Genomic DNA, 11,421 nt, shown 5'->3' on the forward strand with positions numbered 1-11,421 from the left:
TGTACACTATATTCCATTTAATGTGACCTCCGCTTACAGGGATACAAATTTTATTTTCTATTGTAATGCCTGAGAATGCTTTCTTCAACATATGAAACACTCGAATATCTCTGCTCCCTCCACGATTCTATTCCAGTAATTGAGTACTGGTAATATTGAGTGTTGGTAATATGACACTAGAAGTCGATTCCATTTCCTGGCTGACTCCTGATTCCTGGCAAAATGGAGTGAGAAGACTGGATTGTAGGCTTTAGAGTAACAAAAAATATATATTGTTCTGAATTAAGCATACAGTGTATTGGGTTAAATGCAATATTTTCATTGTGGGAAGTTCAAAATATCCCCATCCTCCTGAGTTCCATTGGAGAGGCAGCATTTACACAGCTAGCATTCATTCATCTTTAGCTTTATCCTTGTTAGGGTTACAAATTCCTGGAACACTGAGTAGGAGGTGGGAATAACCTTGGACAGAACATCGGTCCATTGCACCATGCACACACACATATATTGACAACTGGGGCAATTTAGTGTAGACAGCTCGTCTGCATGTGAGGTGGAAGTGCTAGCCACTGTTCAAGGTCCCTCTGAATACAGCACTATACAAATCTATCTCAATAATATTCTCTGTACAGTTTCATAAAAGGTTCCAAAGCATGACAGAAAATGTTACTCAGTTTTATGGTTTTACTTTTATTGAAAGGTTGCCATGATGTGAAAATGTAATACATGCCTGTGTCTGTTATTTGAATATGATAAAGTGATGAAAATTACAGTCTAGGCAGGAGTGAGATGGGAACATTACTATTAACATTATTTATTAGCATCACAGAAACGGTTTACTTTTTCCACACACTTCATATTTTAGACTTAGTGGAGTTCTACAAATGCAGCAGACGCTAAAAACCTTACTAAATAACTGTCTTATGTTTCTCTCTGTGTCTCTCAGGTTTTCAAATAAATCAAGAAGGTGGTCTGGTTAAATTAATACAATAATTCTATTTAATCAAAGCATTAGAATATATAGTGTACTGTGACAACCTTCTAAAGGGAGAAGCAGGATCAGCTGAAAGGCTCTTTCACAGATATGAACTATAACCATATTGTTTTGCCTGAGCAGAGACAAACAAAAGAGGCTTTCATTCTATGGCAAAACACCATATCAAGTAATTTTGCTTGTACTAAATTGGACAAAAGGTCACTGACTAATTCACTGAGCAGTTTCAGAATTTTTAACAAAAATATTTCCTTCCTCGAATCTAATTAAATACGGATTCAACAGACCACTTCTGTAAACATTAAGGCCGCCTACAGATGATCAACACTAATACTGCTTTGTGCAGATGGAGCCACTGTCTCCCTATGGAGAGAGCAGCGCCTCTTTGCCCACAGCAATCTACATAAAACTTTTATTTCTTTTTCTCATCTTCTCCAAAAGACAACTGAAGCCAGATTTTTGTTTGAGATTTTTATACATGCTGGATTTAGAATCAAGTAGCATCTATGAATGATCTATATTTTCAAAAACTAGATGACTATATAACAGTGAAAAATGCTTAGCATTTGAACAGTGCACCTAACTACAGTGAGTGAAATACAAAACGCAGCTTCTCTGTAAGTGCTCTAAGACTCTTTGAGACTCTGAATTTGGTCCCAGATGTAAAAGGGTTTTCAGTGTGAAAGCCAAAATCATTTGATCAGAATTCTTACAGTGATGAACGAGTAGAACCACAGCTTTAACAGTAGTTCAAATAAGTGGTTTGTATTCCTGCACTCATCTTAATACACATTATGAGCAGTGAGAGGAGAAGTGAATAACACTGATTATCTCCTCATCATGGCATCTGTTAGTGGGTGGGATATATTAGGCAGCAAGTGAACATTTTGTCCTCAAAGTTGATGTGTTAGAAGCAGGAAAAATGGACAAGCGTAAGGATTTGAGCGAGTTTGACAAGGGCCAAATTGTGATGGCTAGACGACTGAATCAGAGCATCTCCAAAACTGCAGCTCTTGTGGGGTGTTCCCAGTCTGCAGTGGTCAGTATCTATCAAAAGTGGTCCAAGGAAGGAACAGTGGAGAACCGGAGACAGGGTCATTGGGAGGCCAAGTCTCACTGATGCACGTGAAGAGTGAAGGCTGGCCCGTGTGATCCGATCCAACAGACGAGCTACTGTTGCTCAAATTGCTGAAGAAGTTAATGCTGGTTCTGATAGAATGGTGTCAGAATACAAAATGCATGAAGGGTATATTTTTAGCAGTAAAAGGGGGACCAACACAATATTAGGCAGGTGATCATAATGTTATGCCTGGTCGGTGTATGTTATCATTTCTATAGTAGTTCATTCACAGGGACTTGTACCCATATAATTATAAGGCTTATAACAAGCTTTAGCATTATCATAAAATTTTATGGAAATAGTCTTATTGTCATTAAATTCAAGATAAGAAAAAGATGTTGGTTAGCTACATCTGTCTATTTAATATATTAAAAAGTGGCTAATTATAGTCATATAAGAGGAATAAGTATATACAGTAGTACTGCTATTGAAATGAAACAGGAGGTTATGGCCACTTCATATCAGTCTGTATTAAACCATCCTAATTTTGAATTATTTTCGAGTAACAACACGCACGGCCATGTTTTATTCCTTACTTATGTGGTGCATGTCTATAATGTTACTTTTATTTAACTTGCCACAAGACATTAAAATAAATCAAATGAAACCTGTGTAGTGTGTGCAAGTGACACTGTTTTCTTACCACTAGCCTGAGTAACTTTACAGGCATCTCAGCTGAAATAATATACAAGCATACATTCACTTAGCAACTGATAGATCGATAGATAGATAGATAGATAGATAGATAGATAGATAGATAGATAGATAGATAGATAGATAGAAAATTGTTATAGATAGATAGATAGATAGATAGATAGATAGATAGATAGATAGATAGATAGATAGATAGATAGATAGATAGATAGATCGATAGATAGATAGATAACCACCACGAACAGCAGTAATACATCACGATATGAATACACTATTCCAACATTAAAGTCTCAGCCGAGTGAAAACCATTTGACACAATTCCCCTTCCACACCTCTAGTGTCTTAACGTACCCGTCAGTCAGAAAGACTGCGGCTGATCTCCAGAGGTTTCTCAAGCTGAGAGCGGGGGACAGAAGCTCACTCCGACATCAGCATCAGACAAAATGGGCACAGGTAAGATGACTGAAGATGAGGTGGATTTTAGCACACTGTTATGTCTAAATTTCAAACTAGTGGGAGTGCTGCTCTGGACACAACAACATGGGCTAGTTCAGCAATTAAGATAGAAAAGTATGATACATTTACTATCATGTTTTGAGAAGGATTTTTTTTTTATTGCATGCTGTGTGTTTGGATAAAGTATCTTTGGCTTTTCTCCGAGTTCACAGTTGCAGCAAAGTTTCAGTTCTGGCTTGTTTGAGTGGACTCCACTCAACACATGTATTAAAGGAGCAGTGTGTAATCTTTAGAGCAGTGTGTAATCTGCAGACTGTTCAGTAAATTGCAACTGCAATGAAAACATTCACATGACTTCCCATACCTTCCTCGAACCCAGAGGCAGTCGACAGGTATGGGAAGTCTGGAGAAGAAATTAGTGAGAGCACAGAATCACAGCATCAGTGTATTTATGATGTACTAAGGAATCTAAGCATGAATAATTGCATTATTAATTTCAAAATATTTATGAAACTAGGGATGGGAAAAAAAGTGATTCATTCATTCTTCTTTAGTAACTGCTTCATCCTGGTTACCGTAGATCATGTGCTCACTGGGTATGAGGTAAGAAAACACCCTAAACAGGTGCCAGTCAGTCCATCACAAGGTACCATAGGCTAGGTGTATGAATAATAAATAATGTTAAAAGCAAATTAAAAAATATATATATTAATACAAGAATTCTTCTTTTGGTAGTGTCTGCATAGATATGAAAATGCTAAATTATACATAGTTGATTTCTGATCTGCATAAATACACATACACTGATACACTCCAAAAAAAATAACATTCTGAGAGTCAATTCAATTCATAATAAACTTTATACATGTACAATAAATTAGCTTACATTCTCACATAACACAGGTATTCTCAGTTCAGAGTAGAGCAGCCTAGGTTTAACGATCAGGACTGAACAGGTTCAGTGTTTCATACAGCAGTTTCAGCAGTTCTTTCATATACACACACACGAGCACAGAAACATGTGCTTTATTCTCTGTTATGTGATTTCTTTTTATATCTATTAGTGGGAATTATGGGAAATTAATTGTAATTAGCTAAAAGTTTTACATTATTGGAATGCATCACACCTTAAAAATACCAAACAAAATCATCACATGCTAGTAAATCTATAGCATATAGATAGATAATATATAGCATGCTATTCAAATATGTTGTACATAGACATGTACTTTTTCTCAGTGTAAGAAGAGGTTTTATCTAGTTATTCAGGCAGACATGGAGATTACTTAAAAATGCATTTTCCAGGGACTATGATATAAATGCCAGATTATTCTCAATAATTCACTAGTTAAAATAAAAAAACTGTCCACTTTACAGTCAACAGAACTGTAATTTAAAAGGTTCATCTCCAAAGTTGCCCAGTTTGTCTGGCAGAAGCTAACATGCAAGAAGTAATGACTTAAATAATCATAATCTAGAGGCACTTCAGCTTCACCCCTTTTCCTTAATCACATTTAATGGCAGCATATATTATATATATTTCTTTCTTTTTCTCTTATATTTTATTTTCATATTTTTATATTTCTTCATTAGAGCAACTGTAACATGGCAAAGGAATTTCCCCCTGGGATTAATAAAGTTCTTTGAATCTTGAATGATATTTCCATCAGTCCATTGATTTTAGTCTTTTGATCAACTGGTCAGCCTGTAAAATAAAAACAAGAAGAAGACAGTGTACATGTTTTATTTGTTTCTGTCACTTATGTACACAATATTCCTTTTAATGTAATCACCTCCACTTCGTCTTGAACAGGAACTTTTATATTCTACTTTAATGCCTAAGCATGCTTTCTACAACATATGAAATACTCGAGTGTTTCTGCTACCTCCATGATTCTATTCCAGTAACTGGGCAGTGTGTGTTGGTAATAGGACACTAGAAATCACTGTAATAGGAAAATAGAAATCACTGCTGTTTCATGGCTGGATTTGAAAGAGTAGTCTTTACAAAAGGGGCATCAAACTCAATTTTAACAGGGCTACATTAGTATATTTGTGTGCCTTTAATTTAAAACTATACATTTTTTAAGGTAAGTCAAAATGGTATAGGAGATTTCTAGGAAAAAGACCTGCTAACAGAAACTATTCACATGTATACAATATTAGGTCATTAAATTTATTAAATTGGGTTTTTTTTAGGTTGGAGAAAAATAGTAGGTGTTCTATAGACTAATCAATTATACTCATTTCTTAAGTAATTACTGCTATGGGGATTTCAACTAGTCAGGAAAAGGCCATAAATCAGTTGATAAAGAAATGAAAGCAGATGGTAAAAACAACCTAAATGCACTATTTCAGACGAGATCACACAAATTCTGCAGTTAGCTGCATATTACACAAGACTAAACTGGGAAAGTCTGCACTGGAATGATTCACCATGGAAGCACACAGCCAGGCACACACCCAGTCACATCTGGGGCAATTTAGCATAACCAATACATCTACCCACATATTTATGGAGAGAAAAATGGTGATCCCAGAGCTCAGGATTGTCCATGTGCTTTGGAGCTGAGAGGTGGCAAGCTGTGTTTTAAAGTACCTACCTACTTTTATTTTTACATACAATATAAAAAGTTATAACACTGGGGAAATGCCAAGGTGTGAAACTTTGACACATACCTAGGTCAGTTATTTGATATTTTCAGTGATAAAAAGTGAATGACTGAAAGAGCAGTCTTTCCAAGTCTTAAAATGAGAGCATCACTACTATAGAACTTTTTGGACAGATCGGTGCAAAGGCTATAGAGGTGAAACTTGACAAATTCATTGCTTTACATGTACCACTTTGTGAAGTTTTTAACATAGAAGAAGAAATTGATCTGGTCAACAATTTATCGTGACAACCTAAAAGGAGGAGCAAAGTCAGCTGAAAGTCTCTTTCACAGATATGAACTATAACCACAGTGTTTTGCCTGAGCTGAGAAAACAAACAGAAGAGGTCTCATTCTTTGCCAAAACACTGGAAAAATATTCAGTGTATTTAACTTCCAAGTGTCAAATGAAATGAAATGTACAAACTACTGTGAACACCTACAGTGTGTATCCTTGGTCCCAGGCTTTACAATGGAATAATCATCTGTTCAAGGGTTAGGGTTCAAAGAATTCTTACTGTGATGAACCAGTAGGAGTCTAGGCGGTAGATGAAGCGAGAGAAGAAGCCTATTTGACTGGCCGGTGCCAACACGTGGAGGTGTAGATGTGTAACAGAATGGAACGGAGGCCAGTGAAACCCAAACCTAAAATACACATGATCAGGATATTAAAAAACACAATGGTACAATTCAAAATGGAATTCGACTGGCAATGATTGAAAACAGATTGTAAAATCAGTTCAAATTACCTGACATCATTTAAATCGGTGATATTGTTCTTCTGAAGAATTTCTTTTCCTATTTCTACCAATTTCTCCACTAAGAAAAACAGGTAACAGATGCACAAAGATGAACACACTGTAAAAACTGCACTGGATTTATTTTATAGAGTCTGGGTCTGTTTTTACTTTAAAATGCATTCACTGCTCCAGTAATGAACATTAGGATCCCTGAAGTCAGTGTAAACTGCGTAATTGAGGAATTACCAAGTGGAATGTGTTCTTTGCGAAGTGATTTGCAATTCCTTATGTGTCTTGTTGGCACAACAAGATAGTGATGAGGAGCCCCCGGGTGTATATCTCTGAAACATGTTATGTCTTCATCCTAGGAAAAAGAGAACATTTACTGTTATCAAATGAAAATTAATTTACTGTCAAATATCACACATACACTATATTGCCAAAAGTTTTGGGACACCCCTCCAAATCACTGAATTCAGGTGTTGTTTTTCAGTTCCAGTGAAAGGAACTCTTAATGCTTCCGCATACCAAGACATTTTTGACAATTTCATGATCCCAACTTTGTGGGAACAGTTCAGGGATGACCCCTTCCTGTTCCAACATGACTGTACACCAGTGCACAAAGTAAGGTCCATAAAGACATGGATGAGTGAGTTTGGTGTGGAGGTACTTGATTGTCCTGCACAGAGTCCTGACCTCATCCCTATAGAATATCTTTGGGATGAATTAGAGTGGAGACTGAGAGCCAGACCTTCTCGTCCAACATCAGTGCCTGACCTCACAAATGTGCTTCTAGAGGAATGGTCAAAAATTCCCATAAACACACTAAACCTAAACCTTGTGGAAAGCCTTCCTAGAAGAGTTGAAGCTGTTGTAGCTCCAAAGGGCGGGCCAACTCCATATTACATTCATGTGCATGTAAAGGCAGATGTCCCAGTTTTGGCCTGACTCGCAGTCTCCGCTCTAATTCATCCCAAAGGTTTTCTATCAGGTTGAGGTCAGGACTCTGTGCAGGCCAGCCAAGTTCCTCCAGATGATAGACAGATACTTCATTCATCCCAATGGGAAATTTACAACTTCCAGCAGTATCCACAAGCATAGGTAATATCACACCAAACTCGCTCATCCATGTCTTTATGGACCTTGCTTTGTGCAATGGTCCACAGTCATGTTGGAACAGGAAGGGGACATCCTCAAACTCCCACAAAGCAATGCTGAAGCATTAAAGGGGCCAAACCCAACCCCTGAATTCAATGATTTGGTGGGTTGTCCCAAAACTTTTGGCAATATAGTGTATGAGAACATGGATTTCAGTACAACAAAAAGATAATGTACATAAAATCCTCTGTAATATACACATGTTCCTGGTTAAAATCATCTGTGCTACCTTAACTTATTTAACACCAGTGAAAGTCTGCTTCAGAGACTTGCTCCTGATAATGACTGTGAAGCACCTTGAAAATGGATTCTCACACACAGCACTGCAACAACCAATTAATGGAATTGATTCAATTTGTTAATAAAAAATAGCTGGCAGGTAATTTCATTACTGATTAGGTGAGCTAAAAACACATTTAACGGAAATGAGGGAACATGTTTCAAAAGAGAAACTTAACTTAAACTCTAGGCTGTTGGACTAATGACGAAATGTGTTTTCATGTCAGTGTTACACCTCTGTTGTCCTACCTTAACTGTTACCTGATTATATTACACATTGGCCATATTTTTCCACCTTTACTGAACTTAAAAAAAAACATTATCCCATGCTACTCTGGCCAAATAGTTGATCATTTGTATGGCAACTCCAAGGGTTGTAAAAGAGCATGATCTTAAATGAATAAATGTTCATGTGAATTATGCAGTGTTAAACAGTAACATAGCATTTCTTAGTACACAGAATGTATATGTTTAATATCCACTATATTGCCAAAGGTTTTGGGACATCTGCCTTTACATGCACATGATGAATTTAATATGGAGTTGGCCCACCCTTTGCACCTATAACATCTTTAAATCTTCTGGGAAATCTTTCCACAAGGTTTAGGAGTGCGTTTAGGGGCCTTTTTGACCATTCCTCTAGAAGCGCATTTGTGAGGTCAGACATGTTGGACAAGAAGTCCTGGCTCTCAGTCTCCACTCTAATTCATACCAAAGGTGTTCTATTGGGTTGAAGTCAGGACTCTGTAGAGGCCAGACAAGTTCCTCCACACCAAACTCACTCATCCATGTCTTTATGGACCTTGCTTTGTGCACTGGTGTAGTCATGTTGGAACAGGAAGCGGTCATCCCCAAACTGTTCCCACAAAGTTGGAAGCATGAAATTTTCCAAAATGTCTTGATATGCTGAAGCATTGAGAGTTCCTAAGGGGCCAAGTCCAACTCCTGAATTCAGTGGTTTGGAGGGCTGTCCCAAAACTTTTGGTAATATAGTGTATCTTGTGTACCAAGTGATTAAGTCTCCATCCTGCTTTCAGCTCACACTTAAGTCAGTCTCAAAAAGAGTCAACTCACTCAGGCAGTGAACAATTCTGTTCACTCAGTGCTTAATTACTTAGTTTTTTTACTTGATGGATGTTGCTGAATTCTCAAATAATAATGACTTCACAACCAGACAGTAAATGTTTCTGACTGTGATTCAGTTAAATGAAATGCTGAAATCATACACAGTGTATATAGTTTTCAGTAGCACTGTGGGGTTAAAATTTTCCTCCCATTTTATCTGTCTATTTTTTATTCATTATTTAACATAATATACATCAACCAGGCATAACATTGTGACCATCAGCCTAATATTGTATTGGTCCACCTTTTGCTGCCAAAAACAGCCCTGTCCCGTCATGCACTGTGTATTCTGACACCTTTCTGTCAGAACCAGCATTAACTTCTTCAGCAATTTGAGCAACAGTAGCTCGTCTGTTGGATCGTACATTAGCTGTCCCTCTGATGTACTCGTTCCTAATCCTGTCCAACCGTGTCACTCCCAAAGAGAACCTTAACCTCTTCAGCTCTGCTACCTCCAGTTATGACTCCTGTCTCTTCCTCAGCGACACTGTCTCTAAACCATACAGCATGGCCGGTCTCACCATTGTCTTGTACACCTTCCCCTTGATTCTTGTTGATATTTTTCTATCACACAGAACTCCCAATACCTTTCTCCACCCATTCCAACCTGCCTGCACTCGCTTCTTTACCTCTTTCCCACACTCTCCATTACCCTGGACTGTTGACCCCAAAAACTTAAACTCCTGTACCTTCTTCACCATGTAATCTTACTGTTCCACTTCCCTCCCTTTCATTTCCCTTTCCACATACTGTCTTACTATGACTGACTTTCTTTCCACTTGTCTCCAACGCAAACCTCCACCTCTCCAGGTTTTCCTCCACCTGCTCCCTGCTCTCACTCCAGATCACAATATCATCTGCAAACATCATTGTCCAAGGAGACTCCTGTCTGACCTCCTCTGACAACTGGTCCATCACCATAGCAAACAGGAAGGGGCTCAGAGCTGATCCCTGATGCAGTCCCACCTCCACTTAAAACTCCTCTGTCTGACCTACAGCACACCTCACCACTGTCCTGCTCCTCTCATACATGTCCTGTACCACTCTGACATACTTCTCTGCTACTCCAGACTTCCTCAAACAGTACCACAGCTCTTCTCTCGGCACCCTGTCATACGCTTTCTCCAAGTCTACAAACACACAGTGCAACTCTCTCTTCCCATCCCTATGCTTCTCCATCAACATTCTCAGAACAAAAATTACATCTGTTCTCTGATCCAGTCGTCTAGCCATCACAATCTGGCCCTTGTCAAACTCGCTCAAATCCTTACGCTTGCCCATTTTTCCTGTTTCTAACATCAACTTTGAGGACAAAATGTTTACATGCTGCCTAATATATCCCACCCACTAACAGGTGCCATGATGAGGAGATAATCAGCGTTACTCCCTTCACCTGTCAGTGGTCATAATGTTATGGCTGATCGGTGTATTCTGCAGCAGTAGTGCCTGAAGGGCGTATCTACAGTATTATTATACACCTGTACATTCACTAAAAAACCTTTACTATACAAGTACATTAATCACGTATTGAATAATTGAGTGTCTTAACGCATTATTCAGTCAACACACTGACAAATAAACAGGAAATTAATCGATAATGATATAATTCTCCAAATTAAACACATTTCCAGTGTCAGCGTGAGTTAGCTAGCTTATGTCATGCTAAGTCATTATGGCTAGTTTCACCTGTAAATAATCAACTGTAGTAACATTAACGTTAGTCTGTTAACACTCACGCTGTACAGAAACTCGGTGTCCATCTCCCTGTTCACAATCTTACAGAAAATACACTTTTGATCATAACTGTCTAGTTCTTTCTGAACAGACTCGCCGTCTGCAGTCGGTGTGTTTTCGCTGCCTGCCATTCTTAAAGCCGTGTCCGTGTGAGCGCGCGCGCACGCACGCACACAGCCCTCGCATATGACGTCATTTCATCATGGCGGTCTTTCAAAAGTCCTTGTCAGGCAGCTAACTGTTTTGAATCTGAGTTTATGAAGATTATAATATTTAGTTAAGAAGTATTTACTAATAAGGTGTCCTTAACCCTTTATGACGCATAAGCTATCAAGAATTATGTACTACTGTGACAGAAACACTACTACCACCTCTATTATTACTAGTATTACGATTTCTACATAAACTGCTATTATTACTTCTAGTTATACGATATAGTGATGTATTACCATTATTATTATTACAGTTATCACTATCACTGGGGGTAATTAAGCACTGTGTATTCTAACT

The 11,421-nt window shown here is 38.0% G+C and overlaps 1 protein-coding gene across 1 annotated transcript; it reads right to left on the reverse strand.

Moving 5' to 3' along the window:
• Window positions 1-4,065: 4,065 nt before the first annotated feature.
• hint3 (histidine triad nucleotide binding protein 3) lies at window positions 4,066-11,077 on the reverse strand. Its single transcript, XM_058395153.1, has 5 exons — window positions 10,914-11,077; window positions 6,862-6,979; window positions 6,625-6,694; window positions 6,394-6,520; window positions 4,066-4,929 (listed from the first exon to the last, which is right to left on the reverse strand). The coding sequence occupies exons 1-5, from the start codon at window positions 11,040-11,042 to the stop codon at window positions 4,891-4,893; spliced, it is 483 nt and encodes a 160-aa protein (XP_058251136.1). The 5' UTR covers window positions 11,043-11,077; the 3' UTR covers window positions 4,066-4,890.
• Between the last annotated feature and the right edge of the window lie 344 nt (window positions 11,078-11,421).

This window comes from Hemibagrus wyckioides, linkage group LG01 (genome assembly GCF_019097595.1).
Source record: "Hemibagrus wyckioides isolate EC202008001 linkage group LG01, SWU_Hwy_1.0, whole genome shotgun sequence".
NCBI classification, from domain to species: Eukaryota; Metazoa; Chordata; class Actinopteri; order Siluriformes; family Bagridae; genus Hemibagrus; species Hemibagrus wyckioides.